The sequence below is a fragment of the Dermacentor silvarum genome, chromosome 7, assembly GCF_013339745.2.
Source record: "Dermacentor silvarum isolate Dsil-2018 chromosome 7, BIME_Dsil_1.4, whole genome shotgun sequence".
In the NCBI taxonomy this organism is placed as follows: domain Eukaryota; kingdom Metazoa; phylum Arthropoda; class Arachnida; order Ixodida; family Ixodidae; genus Dermacentor; species Dermacentor silvarum.
Genome location: NC_051160.1, coordinates 23,777,415 through 23,799,910, shown reverse-complemented (window position 1 = coordinate 23,799,910; position 22,496 = coordinate 23,777,415). Strand labels below are relative to the sequence as shown.

The following is a 22,496-nucleotide window of genomic DNA, read 5'->3' as shown; positions in this document are numbered from 1 at the left end:
CACACAAAATCGCTATGTGCGTGTATGTGCTTCTTTTGTGTTGTGCGGTTTATTGCGCCATCAGCAAGTATGCTATAGACGAGAAAACCATCGCCAGACAGCGCGACTGCGCCTCCTGAAAGCGCCCCCAATGTGTAAATATCAAGCAGCGCGGTCGTGCCGTGTGCAGTCGCCGCTTTGTTTTTCGCCCGCGCTTTCCTTCACTGCTCGTGTTCGCGGCACTCTCATTTTCGACGGCGCCAGATCGCCTGCTTGCGGAACAGCGATGCAAAGTTTGCAATGCGGTTTCAAGAAGCTTGCCGACGCCAACGGCTTTCTTTTTTTTTTCAGCAGCAGCAGCAACCTTAAGAAAAGGAAGCGTCTGCTTCCACACGTGTATGGCGTTGAACAAATTGTGGACGGTGATGTGACCATGAAAGCCATGTGCGTGTCGCAGGTCTCCGACAAGATCGTATACGACGTCGAGTTACAAATATACACCGAATTCAGTAATTTAGTCAATTTTATTTTTCTATGATGCAGTGACAATGGGGTCATGCATGCTTGCCGAGACGGTGACGATTGCCGTTGGTTTCGTTGGTAGCTGGGCGCGCACACAAGGCTGCTCTCATTTTGGCTCCCAAGGAGTATCATCAGCACTGCGAGCACAGAAAGAACACATGCATTAGGCACCACTAATCATGGTACTATACTAATGGGATAGACCTTCTTTCCATCTTCAGAAACGTGGCCTAGCTTATAGCTCATTATACCTTCCCCAACTTAGGTGCAGGCAAATCACAAATTAAGTTGTTTTTGGCACTGTACACGCCTTTTATATACGGTGATTATGAGATGCTAGTGCATGTAACTTGTGTTGCCTACTTCTTGTCACATAACATGTCTGCGTGGCACGAACAGAACTGCATTAATATAACGCTAAAGTAATTTCCTTCCCGGAGTACACAAAAACCCAGAGCGAATGAATCAAAAACACATGTGCACAAAATTAACAATCTAAGTACTACATATGCGCATAATGCCTTATATCATGCTGTATAAATATTTTATTTATATCATGCCTTATTCAATGCAGATATTAGTCACTGCAACGCATTGCATTAGTGAGCAAAGTTTCTTTTCACTGCAAACGTGAGAAATAAATCCAGACCACACTAACCAGCGAAATAAACCCAGAAAATAACTCGGCGAAATGAACCCAGGTCACGGTAACCAGCGATTACCTTGGGACCTGCAGCACGTGAGCAAGCATTAGCGATACATGCCTCATCAAAGCAAATCTACTTTCTCGTCGGGCGAATCTGACCGCCACAGCTAAAGTAATCTCGCACTGATGACCAGCTACTACACGAAACGAAGATTATATATTAGCAGGAAGACTGAAGAAGGAAGAGTATGTAAGGTGGCAATTACCGTAAAGCATGCTTGAATATTGTGAACCTAGAAAGCATAGCCAAGCAACAAACATAACACGCACGTCTCGGGGGGCTGCTTTCCAATCTGCCGCTTACGGACGACCGTGGCTTGCACTAAATACGGATTGCTACTACACAAAAGACAAGTAGCGCGCGGCCCCTCTCGTTACCTGCACAACTAGTAATTTAAGTTGCAGCGTTTTGAAAAGGGAAATGATTATCTTGAGCTCGTCCTTGCCGATCGCGAGTGAACGCACTGTACAACCAATAGAATTCGGGGGTTTTACGTGCCAAAACCACGAAATCATTATGAGGCAGGCTGTAATGGAGGGCCTCAGCAATAATTTTGACCACTGGGGGTTCTTTAGCATGCACAAAAATCGAAGTACGCGGTAACAAAAGGTGTTCTTGCATTTCGCCCCATCGAAATGCGGCCGCCGTGACCGGGAATCAATCAACACGTATGCCTTTACCGATAAGCTAACACGGTGGGTGTCACTGTAGGATTCAACTATGGGATACGACTAAAAGAGACGGCCGTGCGCTAAAAACAGGTATATTACTAGCGCATTTTTATCGAGCGGCCGTGATATTACGCGAAAGTAAGTGACTCACTTGACTCGACGCACTGCAGTTATCCATGCTTGTCGTCTGTCCTTCTCGTACCATCTCCTCTGAAATCTGTAAAACTTCACGGCCGGCTTTCGAACTTTCGTGCTTTCGAGGCTGTTGTGGCAATCAACAACACAGCAGTATTGCGTGCCACCTTTCCTGGTTGATGAGGTGGCGCTCGCCATCACGACAACGCGCACGAGCGCTCGCGCCCTACAAAACACCGGCGCACGCTGACGCAGCGACGACCTTCGACGCTCCCATCGGTCCGCTAGGGGAGCATTCGGCGCTGTTGTCGCGCGGGCAAACTTTAGGTTGCCTCGCCTATACACACTCGTTTAGTCTTCAACATACGCGCATATAAACGCTGCTAAGAAAAGCAGTTGCAGCCCCGATGTAGACTAGTCCCCGGGTCGAAAGATTTGCTCCAGCGACATTTCTTGCGTATTCCTGCGGGGGTGTTTCTAGCCGCTGTTACTTACGGGCCTTGGTAACAGATGTATCCTGTGAAGCGTAGGCAACGGTTGCGGGTTATGCTGCCACCGGCGGGAACCCTACGCTTCAAGTTAGGAAGAGAAAGTTTATTCTTTGTCTTTCTTGGCTTCATTGTCTGTTTGATTCATAAGGTCGTCTCTCCGCCATTGTGTAGGAGTCATTTGCTTTTCTTTATCCTTCACAGAGTGACTTCGTAGCCCACCGGAGGCGCCGCAAGTTCAGTTTAGTTGGACTGTGTGGCAAGTGCTTCGTGCTGTTCTCCTTGATCTCCGCTACGTGTGGTCTGCTGTTCTTCACCTTCCACCTTGGACAGACCCTGTCCAAGAATTTGGGAACGCCGGGCGTGAAGTTGTTCACCACAAACGCAACCTCGGAAACAACTTCGTAAGGCCGCCTTTACAACGTAGTGAATGTTATTCGAACCATAGAGATACCGAGAAAACATATTTGGTTATTTAAACAAAACACCATGAAATGCGTTGGTCTTTTAATTGAAATTTTACGTCATACTTTTCTGCGAAGAGAGATCATGCCGCGTTAGGGGGCCTTTATGCGAGGCTATTTACGTCATGTTGACTCATTGCACCCTCTGACGGCAAATACGCGGGCTGCGGTTTCACCTTCGCCGCTGCTGAGTGCACGTCTCTATGATTAAAGCTATGTATTTACTGTATCATCGACTTAGTGGAATAATTTTGATTTCCTTGTAAAGGAATGCAAGTGTACCTGTGTGGAAGCTTTAATTGGAAGTATGGGTTCCTTGTTCACCGAACTTTTCTTTAGATGTTCACTGGCCTATAAGGTGTCTTAGGCCGCGCTGTAATGTTTGGGTAATTTCTCGTACCTCGTCTAATTGGGCCCCACACTTGAATATTTCTGCACAGATGAAGTACAACGTTGCTCCGTATTCCCATAAGGTTATATTCCTAACGGACCAATCAAATTTCTATTGATTTAATTGTGGCTCTTCGTGATATGTGGAGTGAGATTCAGTTAGCGAGACTGTTAGTTGCGTGTGAATGAATCATTCACAACCATGGTTTAAGCACTTTTATCTGCAAAGTAATCTTAGAAAACTAAATGTTTCACCAATTTTAGTTTCCCTACAGCCACCTTAGAACTTAAAATGTGGTGCCATTTGCGACTAGCAAGGGTGTGACATTTTCTCCGACTCGCACAGGTATTATGCTGAGTTATATGCCATAATTTCGCCAAAAAGCCTACAATACGTACCCAAATAAGAAAATTCACTCCAGATGAAGTGTATTGCCGATTCTGTATAGGATATTCGCGTAAGCGTAATCTTGATCGGCCTTTCTTTTGATGTTGGTGTGGACACATTTTTGACACTAGAAAAGTGATTCAAGAGCTTTAGAAGCTTTGCTGTAGAAGGAATGGGTGAATTGGGAATTGCTCAATTATGTGCATCATCATGCGCCTGCCGTTTAAGGTACCATAATGACTGCTCAAATAGATGCCTGGGCGCTGAATGTTTCTCTAGTAACTTCTGTTTAGAGCTCTTCCATTGTTCTTTGAAAGGCTGATAATTAAGCGAATGAGTTCGCAAATGCAGCAGTTACCTTACGGTAATAAAAAATGAGGTGTGGTAGTATGTCGGCTGTCCCTGCTTCGAGATGCATTTGGTGGTGCGTTTGCAATATTGAAAATAATGAATGCCGATGGTAATTTTGCGTCTTCGAAGGTGCGCGTGCCACTGGCGACTTCTCAACGTCGCGCTCACCCTCTTGGTGACGCAGGTCTTCGAGTGTTGTCAGCAGCCCTACTACCACCTCGACGACGGAAGAGTCAGCTGAAGCTACCACTACGAGCACGACAACGGCTTTGCCCTCCGCAGTGAGTCAACGGGTTGTCTATAGACTATATCCTCATTTAATGTCGGCTGGTCAATTTGAGCTATTGACAGAGTAGTTGTATGGTACTGCACGATATTTAAATTACTACATTCACTTTCATTCATTCTAATGAACAGCGTGTTGTTGACTGCCGGCTTCGCTCCGTTTGTAACGTGCCGCACGAGACAGATTGTACGCGCCAGCCAATATATTGAGAAATAAAAACTCGTGTAAAGCTGCGCTAAAATTTCTCATTTGGGAGTATCGTAATCGTCGGTGGAGTTTTTGTTCTCTAATCAAAGTCGCTGTGCTCCTCTCACCGTTACACCTAGCATTTCTTGTTGCATCGCTCGTTGCGATTTCCTGAACTTCTTCTGAAGCTTCTTATTGTTCACGTTTCAATGTCTACCCATTGTGTTAGTACCGGCAGAATGCATTGATTCTACTCGTAGAATGAAGGAATGCAAGAAATAGCGCTAATGGGTTGCAGAATGATAAAATTGTAGCATGCAAGGATGGCGGTATGCTGGCGCCGGTCATGAGGTGGTAATTAGTGCGTACGTTTGAAACAGCGCAAACGCAGACAAACTGAAAAATAAGCGATCACAAAGCGTTTCAGTAAATCTTAACCAGCTCGTCCAAACTCGCCTCTTGCTTGGATACTCGTGCAGCATAAGCCCTAACCCATTTTATTGCGTATATTTTCTTCGTGTGAACGGAGTGCCCTGTAAATGAATCCATACCGTGGTAAAAGTGTTGCCCAATTAGTGTCGCATTATGATTTGGAACATGTTTTCGCTCATTACCTGACGGCAGGTTGGATGAGCGATCACACGGGGTAGACAATATTTTACAGAAGAATGCTAACAAAGGCTGGTTTGGATGTTTTATAGCGAAATCGAGTAACAGTGCATGCGACAAGACCGATACAGCAAACACCCATAACTTGAGTTATCTATTTAATAGACATGTGAGATGGTAGGCTGTGCTAGAGTAACAGATAGAGTGGAACGAAAGACGCAGTTGAGGGTGTGAGCTGATTCGTCTGAATGATTATATCTGAAATTAGCAGGCAACAGTTATATTTAGTTGACGCACGACAAGGGCATTTGATCTTGACATAGTCTTAGAAGAGGTGACCCTCACAAAGTGTGCGCAGTCGATATTGCCATATTTGACTTTGTTTCAACTCCACCAGTTACAATTTAGCAAAGGCCCAATCTTGAAGGAGTTCTGCCGCGGTGTTGGAGCGATCATTTCAATGAATGAATGAATGAATGAATGAATGAATGAATGAATGAATGAATGAATGAATGAATGAATGAATGGGAGCCAATCAATAGATCCACGAATGAACGAGCGAATGAATGAATCATTCAATGAACGAATCAAGCAATCAATATTTATTTCGGCCCTATGTGTACAGCATGCGGCGAGAATAGCCTATGCCACAATATGTCATATTTTCTGGCGGCATATAACTATATAGAATATAACTATATATAGCAGTTTGCGTAGGCCACTGAATTCAAGTTAAGTTTTGCGCTATGCGCAACCGCGCAAACGCAAACGAATCACTCTCGCAAGTTTATTGAGCTTGCTTGCTTACCTAGTTAACTGACAAACTCGGCGTAGATTTACTATGCACACGTCCATTCGTGTCTTACCCGCCGCTGTGGCGGAGGGGGGTCTCATATTCTAGAGTCGATTGCGTAGTCGCCTGATCAATTCCCGCTTGCGGTAGCCAGATTATCATGGGGACGCAATGCAACGAACGAACAATCACGTGCCGTGTCTCGAACATACGTTAGGGATACTACAGAGAAAGAGGAAGTTCAGCTGGAATAAAAGAGGGACCTTCAGGAATGAATACAGTTTTTGTTGGGTACAAAAAATGAGTTATTAGTGGAGAAATTCGTAAACAAACACCACATATCTCTTCCTCAATTTTTCACACCCCAGATTCGGCGCTGAAGCAGTGTCGTCACGGATTTCATTGCTCTCAGCGAATCGGAGGGCGCCATGATACGTCACCGCTTGCGTAAACGGCGGAGGCGCTGGCTGCATCATAGGCGACACGGCCGCTGCGTTTGCGTTCACTGCGACTGTTGCTTAGGCGTTTCGTGGCCGCGATGGATACCGTTGCTGACACTGAACCTTGCAACGAACAGCTCGCCAGGGAAGCAGGACTGCATTTCAACGACGTTAGTGAAACGGGAGTGCGAAATGTTCCTCCGTGCTCGCGCGGCAGGTGTTACCGCGTACGACGGCGGTGAGCCGCCGGCCGCATCGCCGCAAAGCGAAGCCTCGTTTGCGTCGACGGAAGGCGAGGCGTCCGGTTCACCAGGCGACGGTGTTCCCGACAGAACAAGCGTAAAAGGTTGCGCGCGTACTCGGTATAGTTTTTTCGTGACTTTTTTAAAAATGACATTCAGCGCTCACCGAGCCGCCAGTTTGCTGCTGCAGGGGCACCGGTAGGGGATTTGATGAAGGCGACACTGATGGGGCAGCTGCTCGAGAAAGGACTGGCCTCTGGGGCACGCCAAGAAACTTTCCGAGGGCAGGATTATATTCATAATACGAGGGCGAGAAATGCAGAGAGCAAACCATCGGTTTCTCTGGTTCTTTTGCCGTTTTATCATCGGCAGATCACTGAGCCATTGCCAACGCCGGGGCTCATCGCGCGGCACCACAGGAAAGGTCACAGTCGGGTCAACAATGCCGCTGCCCCTGAGCAAGCGCCTTGGCCCGTTGATACAGCCCTCAACGCTACACACAAGAGGCATTTTCTGGCTGTTTCCCCGCGAAGTCAACGTTTTTTGAGCCACGCAACACGCAACCAAACATTGCAACACTGTAGAGCGCAACAGGCACGCGCGAAGACGCATGCAGCAAAAACGAAACTATCACGACCGCATGTAGCGCCGTGTCATTTTTCTTTTTATTTATTTAATTTTGCGTTAAACTTGTACTTCCTTGCTTGAAATGGATAAAAAAAATTGGCAAATGCTGTTTATGTACGTTTAAGGTGTATTTCATTGTGTGTTTTATTAACAGCGATAAATCGCTCTCTACCAATCGCGACCAGGCTGCGCTTGTGATCTTCGACGTGACGAACGTGTAGTGCGGGAAATACGAAGGGGCGTCAGCACCCATCCTTCAGTTTTTCGCTATTTTATCGTTTATTAAACCTCTGTTCGCAGTAAGAATGGTATGACTGTGATCGTGAAAGGAGAATCTACCTTTAAAGCTCAACTTCCGGTTTCTCTTTAGTGTCCCTTTGAAGAACTATAGATACTAAAATTTAACCCGTGGCTGTTCGCTACAATGGCGTCCATCGTATGCCGTGTGTTGCACGGGTACGTTATACGGCATGATTTTATTAGGGTATAAGTTACCCTTATAAAAGCATTCGTTCATGTATGACCACTTATCGCAGGACGAACTGTACGATGACCCCGCGGGCCAGTACAGGGCCTGCGCGAGAATTCAATACCCGGATCCACCACCAGGTGCACCGGTAGTGAATTTGAGCGACGTGCCGTACAAAGAAAGCAGCAGTACGCAGTACCGGAAGCTGCTCTGCGTCATCGACACCAGGTTTGTGCGCGCTCGCCTCAAAGGCTTCCAAACCCCGCAGCCTTCGCTCAGTGTAAAACTTACTAAACGGTCGAGGTTGCGCTTCAGGCTGGTTTGAGTTTCATCTGCGTACTTTGAAACGGCGCTGATGGAAAAATACATAGTGCATGGGGTGCTTGTGATTCTTTTGGGCAAGTTGGTGCTATCTGCTGTACATTTCCAATGACGCTAAAGAGAGGCACGTACAACTCCATTACCACTTGCTTGTGTGCGCTTGTGTTCACGTGGGCTCCTGATGTTTACTTCTGATGAACTTATGAACTTAGAAGCGAGACTGGAAAAGGAATTAGCATTTATTGCGAAAGGAACGCGTGGTGGTCGACGTGCTCCCGAAAATGGGGAACCGCTGGCAAATTTTGAAAGCGAATGCTGGTCGCGAAGCGACGATCCTAGATCCCTCGGTTTTGAGTGGTGCTGGCACACGTGTACTTGCATGCGCAGGTACTTTTCGTCAAGGCGTCCGTACGTTGTGGAACTACTGCCAACAACGTACTGCTCGGAGCTGATTTTCTACGCGGTGTACGTGGAGGACGCACGCAATTCTAAAATGCATTATAAGCGTGGACATATTGACGAGGAATTCTTCTTAGAGCTCATGAGGCTAAAACGATACCGCACACATCGCGGTGATGAGCTCCGACTTCACGTCACTCTGGGCGGGTCGCACAACGATTCGCCGAACTTCCTGGATATGCTGGAGAGGCACGAACTCCGCGATAAGGTCGTCACGGAGCTGTACGACGCCAGCAGTTACTTTGACGTGAGTGGATGTTCCGCTTTATATATAAGTGGATGCGAAGAGTTTCCTACTAGAATTGCTAGGTCAAATCCTTGCGCTCCCGTTGTTCAGGAGTGACGGTTAGCGGATTTGTCTGATCTTTGCGCTTGTGTCTTCAAACGTTCTTTTCAGCTCTATTCGCTGCACATTATTGATTTTATCTGATTAACGCGTTAACGATGATTGTCGAAAGAAGTATCGCATTATTCACAATAAACATCTGGAAAAGATGGTTTCTGCATGAGTTTTTTTTCTCTGCGATGGCAATTATATGAACACTCCAAGCGGATTCATGCCGCCACCGCCGCCGTGAGGTTCCGTATAAATTCCAAAAGCGACAAAATCGTCGCCGCGCCCCGTATGCTTTATGTGCGACTGAAAGCGCGTGAGAGACGAGCGCTTTCACGGAGTTTCACCGTTGTGCTCGGGCAACGGCTTATTAGCAACTATATAGCAACTGCCTATTGAGCGACCGGGCGCAATGACAACTGGCGACGCAGTCTCGCGCGCGAAAGGAGGAAAGCGAGAAGGCAGCGCGGGAGGGAGGAGGTGCGGCTTCTACTCTGTCAGCAACTGCGTTCTTGTACTTAGCGCGGCTGCGGGCGGTCGCGCGCGCCGTATCTTGAAAGCGATCTGCAGAAGGCTCCTACCTTAGTGCGCGCGGTGCTTTAGCCGCTCAATTTCTGTTCAAGCGATAGACCGCACGTGGCTGCCGCTCGCTGCCGCAGCGAGCGGTAGCCATAATGGTTCGACAACGATGGACAAGGCGCTACAGAGCGATAACGGCTTATGAGGATCGGAACGTCATGAGCGCACCTGGCGCCACCACCTGCAGTACTTTGCTTGCGTTATCCATGCACTTTGCGCCGCCGTCCGCCCCAGTTCGTGCATGTCGCCGCAGTGCTGTCGTTTGTACTGGCCGGATCAAGTGTCGTAACACTGATGACGACACTGGGCTGCGTAGAGATGAGCAAGTGGCACAATGCTTAGGCATATTTAAACATCTCCCAGAGGAGTTGCTGCGCGAATAGGAGTGAGTTCAAGAAATCATCGCGATGGCGTTACACTTTCGCGGATCTCATTACAACTTCGTTATTGACTGCATTATACCAGGACAGTGGGCGGCCATTGCTACCGCAGTTAATGCGAGCAGCGTCATTGAATGTTAGGGTGCCATCAGGTGCGCACTGCGTTCTCGACGAAGTGCCTCGCACAAATCTCACGTTTGCATTTGGATGCCTACGTGAGGTAAGAGCGATAACATTAAGTGAGATTAGAGATTGCTTGTGTGTTATGGAAGCACACACACAAAAAAATTCACAGCATATCCACGGGGTGAATGATGATTAGTGGGCGAAGCTCCGGAGGGAATCATCGGATCTCCCGCTTAAGGGGACGCTAGCACAAACGCGTTAGAAACGTGCAGTACTCTCTAGTAAGGGGGAGCGGCCACAGCGTCTTACGCAGCCATTTACACATGCCGGAACGTGCACCGCGTTTGCCGACGCCATCACATGACTGCCGAGAGAGCATACCCCCCGTATTCATAAACGCTCCTCGACTTGAACTTGACTTGTCACCGCTTGGGGCAGCGCGTTCGACACGCGTTGAAGGTAAGGCGGAGAGGCCACATCGTCTTACACCAGCTTCTTACACGGGCCGTAACGCGCTAGCACAAACGCGTTAGAAACGCGCCAGAAACGCGGCCTTTCGTTAATGTTGGGTATTTATTGCCATCATGGTGCGTGTGTCCATGTCCGCTTCGTGGCGTAGTGGGCTAACGCCGCGCGCTCGGAAGCGAGGGGTCCCTGGTTCGATTCCGCGCTACGGACACAACTTCGGAATTTTTTTTCTCATTTTTCTCAGACTGGTTACGCACTACGACTACGACGAGGGACGAACGGGTGCCGCTTTAAGGAGCTTCGCCCCTAAAAAGTCGCAGTCCCTCCCCCCGGAGACTTCCAGCGCGGCGGGAGCGCGTGGCCGCGGCCTCTCCAACTCCCTACTCTCCCTCCGGAGTGTTGTGCGCGGCTGGAAGGCCGCGTTTCTTTCCTGCTGCCCGCCGTTGTGTATGCGGGCCTCGATTGCCGGCTCACGGTCGCATGCTTTGACTCGCACATACAGCGTATGGCGCGCGGCGATGATTTTATCGCCCGTGGACTTTATACGCAGCCTCACGGCGACGACGACGACGTCGGAATTTCGCCTAGAGTATTCATATAATTGCTATCGTAATAAAATGTGACCGTCCCGCTACCGGAGCCCTTCGCTTGTTGGATTTTAAATACACAGTATTTGCAATTCGAGAAACCTTCATTTCATTATCTTTTCTCTTTGTTTTTTGGCGTTTGCTACAGGGTGTGAACATCCACTGGGACCGTCCACGCGGCTATTGCGACGAGGAATTCTCACCAGCCTATTTCCGCGCCTTTATCGAGGCGTTGTACTTGAAGAATATGAGCCTGATCCTCACGGTGCCGCCAGTGCTAGAGCTGGTGCGCAACTTCTGGCTCATCAACCTGGCGCGCTACATGGACTACATCATCGTCACGACGCACACACTTCGTCGAAAGGTACGCATACTGCTGAAAAATGCTGTTTCAGCACTGAATACAATGCGAATAACTTTAAAGATTGGCTCTCTCGGCCGTTTTCGGGTTGGTCGATGGTCGGACTCGCCGTGGAAAACCTTCGTTCGTTCATTCGTTCGCCCATTCGTTTGTTCGTTTGCCCGTTCGTTCATTCGTTCGCCCAGTCGTTCTTCGTTCATTTGCAGTTGCGTTTGTTCGCTCACTCCCTCACGCTTTCTTTCTTTCGTTCGTTCGCTCCTTCACTCGGGCTGTTCGCATACATTGGCCTTGGAAGTGAAGGAGGACCGCGTGTGAGCATGATTACGTTGGTATTAAGAATGCCACTCTTGCTCGAGGCGACTCGTAAACAGGTGAAAGTGGACAGCTGTTCACACTGCGGTTCCACGCAGTGGGGTGCATTGCATATCACTGTTAAAGAGGACGCTCTAACATGCGGTTCACACTTTGATGGCACCCTTGCTGTAAGTTCCGGCTAAAGCTATGCCGATGCCCTGCACAGGTGTGTAAAAAAGGAACCAGCAGCACCAACCGATTTTAAACCTTAGAGGTGAGAGGTTAGTACGTGCTCTACGCTAGTTATTTTAATCTATTAGAGGATTGCGCTGCGCTTTCTTACCACAACATGTGCTTCTTGAATCGGCAATCAGGCGAGACACCAGAAGGCGATGAGCGCACTGCTGAGGTTCCTCCGGACAAGCGACCTGCTTGAATGACTGTGACACTCCTGAGTTACTTTGTGTGTGTGCGTGTGTGTGTTTTTTTTCGCTGATCTCCCTCTCTTTTTATGTGTGTGCATTTTATTGCGATAGCAATTATATGGACACTCAAAAGCAGATTTCTGCCGTCGCCGTCGCCGTGAGGTTCCGTATGACGTCAATGGAGATGAAATCGTCGCCACGCGCCGAACGCTGTATGTGCGAGTGAAAGGGCGCGAGGGACGCGCGCTTTCACGGGGAGTGAACGCACGGCGGAGAACAAACGCGCGTTCTGCGCCGTCCTCGCTTAAGGGCTGCAGAAGTAGAAGTCTCTTTCCTCCTTTACAATCACCATTTATGTAGAGCAAACGCGCCTTCTTCCGACGCGCGAGAGGGCGTAGGTAAGGGGGGGAGGGGGAGGGAAGGGAGGCGACGTTTAGCTGCGGCACCAAGTGCCTATTTATATCAGAGGCTCCGGCAACAGTCACCAACGCCGCACGCATTTTGAGCGAACGCGGGCAAAACGCCGACGGCGTCGACAACAGTTCTGCGCGTTGCCGGTGCTGCTGCATGTCCAAGTTTATACAGCTGATAAAGCTAATATCATTACTCCGTATAGCTCTCTACAAATTTGCTATCGCAATTGATGCTTCGCCTTTCAGGTGAAACTGCGACAACTTTTTCTTTCTGTCTCCCCTTACCCCTTCCCCAGGGCAGGGTAGCAAACTGGATACCTACCTTCCGGTTAACCTCCCTGCCTGTCCCATCTCATTTATATATCTCTCTCTTTTTAAGTTACACATTGCATGTAACAAATAAACACAATTGCACACAGTTAGGCTTCAGTCCCACGTGTGTTCCAAAATGAGAATTTGATTAGAAATTTTTTGGTATGTGTTCAAGTTCCGATCAAAAACGTAGAGTCTTGCACTTATACCCGTACATTTCGTTTTGTCGCTGCTCTTCAGGGAGTGCTGGACTGCTCTGGGAGGCGAGAGTTCGCCGTGGCCTCGTACCTCGCCATCCGTGAACACGTCTTGAACGAGACAGCGAGTCCCTTCGAGGCGGCGAAAGTCGTGTACTCCATTGCTGTATGTGGCCAGATCCGTCACAGTGCGAGAATTTCCCTCAACTATTGAAGATTTAGCTGACAGCATTTGCGTGGCGTATAAACGAACGCGCGTGGACCAAATATGAGATTGGAAACATTTTCAACATTTTTGGGCACATTAATCTCACAAAGAATACCGCAACAGAAGCCTTATAGGAGGTGATATGACAACAAATTATGTATGCTTGTACAAAAGGTGTATCGAGAAAAAAAATTGTGTTAATTTCTGGCATGTTGGAACAGCTGGACAGGCGTGGACGATGCTGGCTTTCTCGAAGAGGAAACAAAAAAGCAGTATCAATGATTCTATTTGGCCTCCCATGTTTTAGGCATGTTACAACCTTCAGCTGAACACTTACTATGTGGATATATAAAAAAAGAAAGAATTCTAGGAAGCGGTATGTTAACCAGTTTAATAGGGAAGAAATATAGCAGTTGCGTTAAGTCGTTGATGGAGTAATGAGTGCAGACTGATTGCCTCTAACATGTACAATTTGAGGAAAATTCGTGGGAGAACCCGTATTGACCAAAAAAAAGTTAAAATTTTTATACTTTCTTTCAATATATTACACGCTTAGAGCAGTGTAACAGCGTCGTTTGCAAAATTAGTATAATTTTCATCGTAGATTCACGGGTGCAGACCGGATCATTTAGGTCTGATATATCGTTGAATGCGGAGTGTTAGGAAAAGAAAACGCCCGGCAACCCAAGTACTCATTAGCTTCCACTAATGAGAGGTCCAACTCTGCTCAGTTACTAAAGTTACTTTTCATTGAATTACAAGGCATTTCATTTGAATCGGTCGAACCGCAATCGGTTTCAGGATTCTGTTGTTATTGTGAATAGCAATTACATCTTTCTATACCCAAAACTCATTTCAATTGAGATCGATTGTTTTCACGTAATATAAAAAAAATTGGCTTAAGAGTCAGTAGCGCTGCCAACGCGGTGGAGGGGGAAAGGTGCGTTTGGTGTTGGCCCCGCACTGAAATACTGTAACTTAACGGTGTTCCCGCGTTGAAATATTCTATGCTGAAATATGGTAATAAAATTAGGTAGGTTATGGGTTTTTACGTGAAAAAAAAACACAATTTAATTATGAGACATGGCGTAAGAGAGAGGGGACTCCAGGCTAATTTTTACCGTCTGGGGTATTTTTTAACGTGCACCCAACACCCAGACGGCCGGTGTTTTGCACCCGTCGAAATGCGGCCTCCGTGGCCTGGATTTGATCCCTCTCCTTCGGGCTTAGCAGCGAAAAACTTAAATCCACTACGCCACCTCGGGGGTTGCTGGAACATGCGGTGCACCGGCTTGTGCCTCTCGCAGCTGGGCGCCGACGTGTTCCGGGCGACTGTGCCGCTCAGCTCCCCTCGGCTGCTGGATGCCGCCACACCGTCCAGTGTCTTCGACGGCCCCACGGTGCAAACGAACAAGACGAGCTACGACCACGTGTGCCGCATGCCCAAGGGTGTCTTCGACGGCGAGTGCGCCTACGCCATCCGGCAGCAGAGCACCGGTAGCACCGAGGTGAGAATTCGCCTCGACAGCTGCGAATGCGTCGTAGTCTGTCCGTAAACGAACTTTTTTACGGAATACCGGAATATTTGAGATTTATAAGGCAGATAACGACCGGCCTTTTTAATTGGCCTTTTTAATTGGCCTCTTTAACGGGGGTTGCGACATGTAGTTACCAAGTCGTTGCAAGCTACTTACGTGCTACTCTATCGCAATTTAGCGCTCTTCCAATCTTCTTTGTCTGGCAATGTTACCAACTACCACGACGGAGGTTGTGACATTATAGTTACCAAGTCGTTGCAAGCTACTTACGTGCTACTCTATCGCAATTTAGCGCTCTTCCAATCTTCTTTGTCTGGCAATGTTACCAACTACCACGACGGAGGTTGTGACATTATAGTTACCAAGTCGTTGCAAGCTTCTTACGTGCTACTCTATCGCAATTTAGCGCTCTTCCAATCTTCTTTGTCTGGCAATGTTACCAACTACCACGACGGAGGTTGTGACATTATAGTTACCAAGTCGATGCAAGCTACTTACGTGCTACTCTATTGCAATTTAGCGCTCTTCCAATCTTCTTTGTCTTACAATGTTACCAACTACCACGACTGAGGTTGTGACATTATAGTTACCAAGTCGTTGCAAGCTACTTACGTGCTACTCTATCGCAATTTAGCGCTCGGCCAATCTTCTTTATATGGTAATGTTACCAACCGCCACGACGGAAGTGTTAAAAAGTCCGCGTGTTTTGTTTCGACCACGGCTTTTGGTTTAAAGTTAATAATCCTATAAACTTGAGCGAAACTTCTGTTTACTCTTCCTCCATCTTATCCCATGGTGTTTGTTGGCATCGCCGTAAGTAATGTTTAACATTCGCAGACGAACGAGGGTGCGGGCCTTTCTAATGCTTTCTACTTGTTCGCTCCATGCGTTACAAGAAAAAAAGAAAATCTTGTCCAACATACCAAAACCTCGTTTATCTGGATTGAAAAGAGTTTGTGACTTGTGGGGTCTCACATGTGCTCTTGGGACAAAGGAACGACAACACAGTAGTGCAAACAATCAAAAGGGCATTTATTGCACCTTTCATATACTAATACACACTAGCCAAATTACAACCAATAGAACATTCACACGGGCGCGCGACAAATCAAGGAAGTCCGACTCACCGCGACCCGATAGCGAGCGAATACGTTCGCCCATGCTATGACACCATCGCCTAGTCGTTCACGTGTACAGTCACGCGAACGGTGGCGCGCTCGAACGATCCGTGTTCGTCCATACCGGTGTCCCGCTCTAAGCCTCGCGCGAAGGTCGCGCGAAGCGGGCCGGCGCACGCGCGAAGCGTTCGTGCGTGTTGGTCGCCGATCCCCAGCCAAAGAGAGAGCCTCTCCGACCTTTTTCTCCCAAGTGACCCCGCGTTACATCGCGACACTAGCGCCATCTCTCGCAACGCGCCGCAACCACCGCCGGGCTTAGCCACGCAGAGAAGCCGGACTACAGGAGACATGCGGGGAAAACATCAGGGGACGCGAGAGAGTCGCGCATCCCCACAGACTTTGCAAGTTTATAATATCCAAGGAAATGTTCCGATATAAATGTAGTAATTTACAGTGATATTGCAGATACTTGGGGTCTTTTCAGCTTTGTGCATTTAGTGAAGTGTAATCGGTTAGAAATTTAAGCCAACGGAGGCACGGGAAGCGCCTTAAGTGATGCCACAAGAACGTGTGAAGCCACAAATACGAACACTAGAGAAACGAATGTACTAGGACGCCTATAGGATTAGGCTTTGCTATTACTATCCTCTGTCAGCATGCCCTCTCAGACGCGTTTTCATTCCTTCACTGTTGTTCAGCTCGCCTTGTTCGCGGGCCCCGAGGAACTGGCCACGCGCATGCGCAACTCGTACGCCAGCAGGATGGGCGACACACCGGTTGCAGTGTACGACTTGTTTTTGGACGACTTCGGCGGGAACTGCGTTTATGCCGGAGGGCCGACTACGAGGGACTCTCCTCTGGTGGCTGCCATCGCTGAGACGGGACTCTAACCGGGACTGTAGCACGGCAGCTCCCGGGTGTTTTTTTCGTGGCAGGCGCTCCTAGTTTCTGACACCAGGGTGGCGCCTCGGGAGGTTCCCGCTTTTGCTTGCGCGCGGCAGTTGCCACGAGCTGCAGCACTTAAGCGATCCTTCGTTCATTTATGTACTCATTCGTTCAATTATACCTGTTTCGCTAGATTACTACAGAAATTCGTTGTTTTAAGGAAGTGCTGAAAAGTTTTCATCACTGGTAAACGCCACAGGGAGAGAGTACTTGCAGACGACATCGTTCTTTCTTGCCTTCTCGCTCATTTTTTTTTAGTAGCGTTTATTGTTTCGGTCTAGTAACTGATATTAGTGCAGCGAGTCTGAGCCTCGAAAAGTTAGTGCTTGAGTGGGACGCAAATGGGACTAAGCTAAGAGTTCTGGTTGCGTGGACGCGTGTATATTTCCTCAAAAAAAAAAAAAAAATTAAACGCGACCTTTTTTGAAACTACTTAAATGAGTGTGTTAATTCCCGAGTTCGTGTGCATTCAAAGCAACGGCCGATTTCAGACTTTTACACTCACAGTTGGTAAGATACGGCGTGCTTAGAAACAGGCTACAGAGCAATTTCAAGTCGTATTTACATATAATCGACTCGTTAGATATGAAGAATTGCCTTTCAGTGTTTTAGGAGAGCCAGATCGCGACCTGGTTCATGCTGAATAGAAATCATATTTTCAGCAGTGGAATAACTGTCGGGAGGTCTACGTACATAGGCAATAGCACCAGCTAGTGTGCTACACCTGTCAAACATTTTACCTCGGCACGCACTAACCATTTAAAGCAAATGAATTGGAACGTGAAACGCTAATGCCGTTAGTGTCAAATACTGCCTGCTTCAAAGGACGCCACAGCTGATGACACTTTGTTAAAGGCAAACTGGAACTTCGCCGCCCTTTACATTATTTAGTATGCTGAGAAGACTTGAGGGTAGTTCACAATATAGAAGGCTTAAGGAAAAAAATTATTCTCGTACCTCTGGGACACACACACAACAACTTGGACATATAATTGATTCGCAAACCTTTGAATTAGAAGAAAATATGAGCTAGCCACACATTGTGGCTAGCTGCAGGCGCCGATAAAAGCATTGGCGTTTGCAGAATGTTGAAACTGGTGAACTCTACGTAGCAGTGGTTCTATAAATGACGGTTGATTTTGCGCGTGGAATGAATATCGAGATGCTTAAAGCGTGTCAATTTTTGTGTTTCCTGCATGGTTGCCAACGTCACCTGTTATTGCCAGTACGCCGTGAATGCGTTTCCGGTTTTGCACTAAAATTGTCGCCGAAATGCCTGGTCTTTGCGCATTACTTAGATAGTTGTAGCATATTGTTTGTGCCAGTCTGATCAATATTTTGCAGAAGGCCAGTGAAGTTTTCTCGGGTATGCGCTATCCTCCAGGATAGCTGATAGAAACAAGGAGTGTAAACATTTTGCTTCCCTAGCTTAGTTCATAGCACAGCCGAGTGCTGCGTACTCTTCGACAACAACGCTTCTGTGTTTTACTGTAGGAGGAAATAATGCCATCATAAACGTGCGGCTGCAGTTGTACAAAAACATTTGCGCATGGTGCTTAAAAACCATGTCGTAGAAGTACTTATATAGCCTATTCTTATGACCTAAATTATCTTACCAAGTGAATTGTTTCTTGTTGCGACTCTAAATAAAATGATGTGTCAATGAATGATTGAATTCATTATTATATTTATCTAAACGACCTGACCTGAAATTTCAGTTTGAGTGGTTCGTGTTATTTACATCAATTCACTGGTCATCACTACAACTGTCATTTATGCTTGGGTACTTCCAAAACCTTCTCCAGTGGGTGTAGGCATTCGTTCATTTCGCAGTCGTCTTCTATTAACACAATGCCACTCATGGCGCTTCTAGTATGGGGCGAAATGTGAACGGAGAAGTGGTGGTGTTGTAAATTTTTAATATAGTCTGGTACAAAGCTGAAATGATGTGCTCACATATTTCTTGCAACATTCTTGGGCAATGTGTACCGGGTGAACTCGTAGCAACTTCTTCCTGTAACATTTTTTTTTGCCGCGCAAAAGATTTGAAAAGCTTTCTGACATTCTCATTATGGCATTCACAGCACGTGTATGAAATACAAGTCAAAATTTATGGTATTGGGCAACCAAATTTATTGTTTGCCGCTGCATCTGTTTTCAATTAAAACTAATGCGCCATTCTCATGTTTCGCAGTTATATTGCGCAGCGACAAAGCCTCACGTTTTGTTTAAAGTGAGCTTTGCACATGCGGGGCAGAAGTGTGCTATATAATTAACACCGCAGCCTTTGCAATATTTTTTTATAGCTTACCGAAGTAGGGCGCCGGACTGTGCTGTTTATTCGTAATCTATTTAGGATGACATCCTCCTGAGATACCGCGAGGAATCGTATTTCTGAACGGTGTCCAATCACGACCTTAAAGTGTGATCGCTGCGCGTAAGAGAGATCTTAAAAGACGCACTTGATTACGGAGGCTGAACGCAGATGGCAAACCACGTGTCTTGAAGCTTAGGGGGCTTGAAAAAAAAAAAGATTCGGCCTTTTGAAATTCTAACAGCGAACCCGCACGCAGAAAAAAGCAAATACTACCGTGTTTGAAAGGTAAGAGTACCCTTTGCTTTATAAACAGTGTTTCTGTAGAAACCATGGAAACTGGTTGCATTATGAAGGAATCGCTTGGGATGTTGACAGCCACTCTTGGCGTGGGCCAAATACTTTTAATTTGTAGAATTTCCAGCGCAATGCTGTTGGTGAGATCTTGGCTCACACATACACCATGGAAAGTTTTCCCAATGTTCGGGAACTTGACTCGACGTACAGTGCATTTTGATAACGGTCCTCAGAAATTGATGCCACGCTTTGCTTCACATGTCTTTCTATTCCAGTGTGTTCTGCAGGAGTTCAAAAGGTGTAGTGACAAAAAATGTAGTTCGAGAGAAATCAGGGGCCAGATTCACAAAGCTTTTTTTTTTTTTTTCGTAAGTCCGCTTTGCCATTGGCTGGCTGCCTTCGATAATGATGTCTGGAATCCCGACTGGCTAAAATTCATTCTTACGAAAAATTCTAGTGTAAGAAGTTTTCGTGAATTCAAGCCCTGTTGAGCATTGTTTAAGCAGTAACACTACTGCTAATGTGTTGCGCAACTCTTCCGTACATTGTGCCAGTCCGCATTTTCCCGTTCTACTCGCCACATGACCACTGCAGTTCATATGAGCCGCTTATCTCGCACGGAGAAGAGGAACAGAGGGAAAAGCCGGAAGAATAACCAGTCTATAGACCTATACGCGTCATATTTGGCTGTTCCGTAGCTCAATCTTTACAGAATGAAGAACTAAACTGAAAGGTCACTGTTTTGTCATGATTGGTGAAATTGACCGTGAATCGCAGAAGATGGTCAGCTAGTTCCGGAAAGAAAACTTCCAGGGCACAGTCGTAATGTGGTAGGAAAGTTGGGAGCAGTGTACAGCCTATCAAGGGGACTATTTTGAAAGTTAGTGCTTGATTAGCTTCAGTTGGCCCCAAAACTTTACAGGATACGAAACTTTTGAAGAATTCCCGCGAAGCCTTGCAACACAAGCTGCATTTACATGAAGTCGATAAAGTCGAGTCGACTTGGCATGTCGAGCCCAAAAATGCTCTTCAGGCTTTTGTAAACGATTATAACTCGTTCAGATGGCAGTCATCCAGTTTTCTGCGTCGTGCGCGATGCGATATGTATGGGGAGAGATGCCGACATATGTAGCGTGATGATGTTCACTTTAGTTCATTGTTCACGAGTTAGCGGCGTCGGATGTGACCTGCCAAAAGGTATATGTGGGCACACTTAAGTGGAAAAATCTATCAAGCACGCTTATCAGCATTAATGCCGCGCAGATGTTGTTTTCCTTGTTTTATTTGTAGGTAATAGTAACGTTCTTTCGGGTATTTGCTGCCACCAGGACGGGCACTTGCACTGATCTGGAAACTCGTTGCCACCTTTGTAGCAGCATTGTAAAGAAGATAAGCATGATGCTTTCGAGCAGCTTATCAACTTCTTTAAAATTGTTTGTTCCTGTATATAAAACAGTGATGCGGACGACAGCGCATCGAAAGAAATGAGCTAAGTAGTTTCTTCTTCGTCTTCCAAAAGATATGTTTGCCCCATCTGTCGAAAGTACCTTTGGCAATCGTCTGGCAGCTATATATTGACGCGTACTCTATCTAGACGTTTAAACGATGACGACAGTATGGGCTTTAACTGACTTCGAGTAGCAGGACAGGGTAATTCGAAGACGAAGAAGTTGTCTTTGTTCTGGTGATTCTTAAGCTGTTCCGCCGTCTTGTTCAACGTGTATTGTCTCTTCGCGTTGACTCGTGACAATTTAAAGGCGAACAGAATCGCGCTAACAATAATTGTGGGGCTTAACGACAATAAACTGCGAAGCGGATATAATGGGTGATCGCTTAGTAGAAGTGGTCTGGAATAATGTTGACCACCTGGGAGTTTTTCAACGTGCAGCCAAATATTACATATACTTTTGCATTTCGTTGCTATCAAAATGAAGTTGTTGCGACCGGGAGTCGAACCCACTACCTTATGCTCAGCACCACACCACCACATCCACTGAATTTTACCTAAGCGGATGAGCTAATATTCATTGATTTGTGCGGCAGTCACTGGTTGCAACATTCTGAGAACAGGTAGCACGAGTACACAGTACTAAAACAGACGACACAACGCAGCCGCTAAACCCACTTTGTGTTATTTATTTGCTTTTATTGTGAGTGTGAAAGCACACATCAGTACTTCAGGAACTGGACAAGTAATCGCAGAAGGGAGACAAGGCACAAGCGTGCGCATTGTCAACATAGGAAAAGGCTAGCCGCTTATATCTGACTGAGAGGTGGTGCGCAAGTACAAAAAGAAGTGAAGGGATGTTCAGGACTTTTTTTTTTACTGCAAAACTAACGTACGTAGCACGCAGACGCAATGGCCGTAGGGAAATCCGATGAGAGAGATCTTAGTCCATTATTAACAGCAGAGACGAGGGCTATTGATAAATGAATTCAGCAGTTCGATGTAGAATTTTTCGAGCACAGCTCTCGGCGCCCGCTCCTGGCGCGAGCATTGGTGTCGGCGTAACCAAACGAACGAGCACAGCGAAGGAGGAAAGAGCGAACACGGAGCGTAGCCAAGGTATATATACGCAATGTGGCGAAGCTCCCATAGAAGCCCATACGTCCTGCAATGGCGGCCTGGGGAGGCATTGCAAATCCATTTACATTTCGCGGGGCCAGCTTCTCGGTAGAAAAAAACAAAAAACAAATCTACGTTTGCCGTTCGGGGCTTGTTACGCCAAGTCGTTTACTGCGCCAGCTCACATCACATGCAAAGAGCAAACAAAATGAAGTGTAAGTGAGAACATTCGGCACAACATCGCGCCACACAATCAATTTACAGTTACACCCATCTGTATTTATAGACCTCACTCTATAACCGCAGGCTTTACAGCGGTGGGCCTTGAGAGTTTTGCGTAAATTCAGAGCAGTGGGCTCACACAGATTTTGAACTAAGTACGACAGGCATGTCTTCTTAGCACAAAACACACATCTGTTATGTCGGTGATAAGACAAAGTCAACGTTACATTGAAATAATTCACAAGAACCGCACTTTCACTAACACAGCACGCGTGCCACCTATAG

At 46.9% G+C, this 22,496-nt stretch overlaps 1 protein-coding gene across 2 annotated transcripts in view; it reads left to right on the top strand.

The window, feature by feature from the left end:
* The window catches only part of LOC119458762 (uncharacterized), a 78,230-nt gene that overhangs the window by 51,227 nt on the left and 4,507 nt on the right, over window positions 1-22,496 (top strand). The window contains exons 11-12 of one of the 2 annotated variants that reach the window (XM_049670343.1): window positions 14,519-14,719; window positions 16,566-17,433. In XM_049670343.1, the coding sequence (XP_049526300.1) occupies window positions 14,519-14,719; window positions 16,566-16,757 (393 nt within the window). In that variant the 3' untranslated portion in view covers window positions 16,758-17,433. Of the gene's footprint in view, window positions 1-14,518; window positions 14,720-16,565; window positions 17,434-22,496 lie in introns of those variants that run through there. The other variant, XM_037720624.2, reaches the window with a different exon arrangement.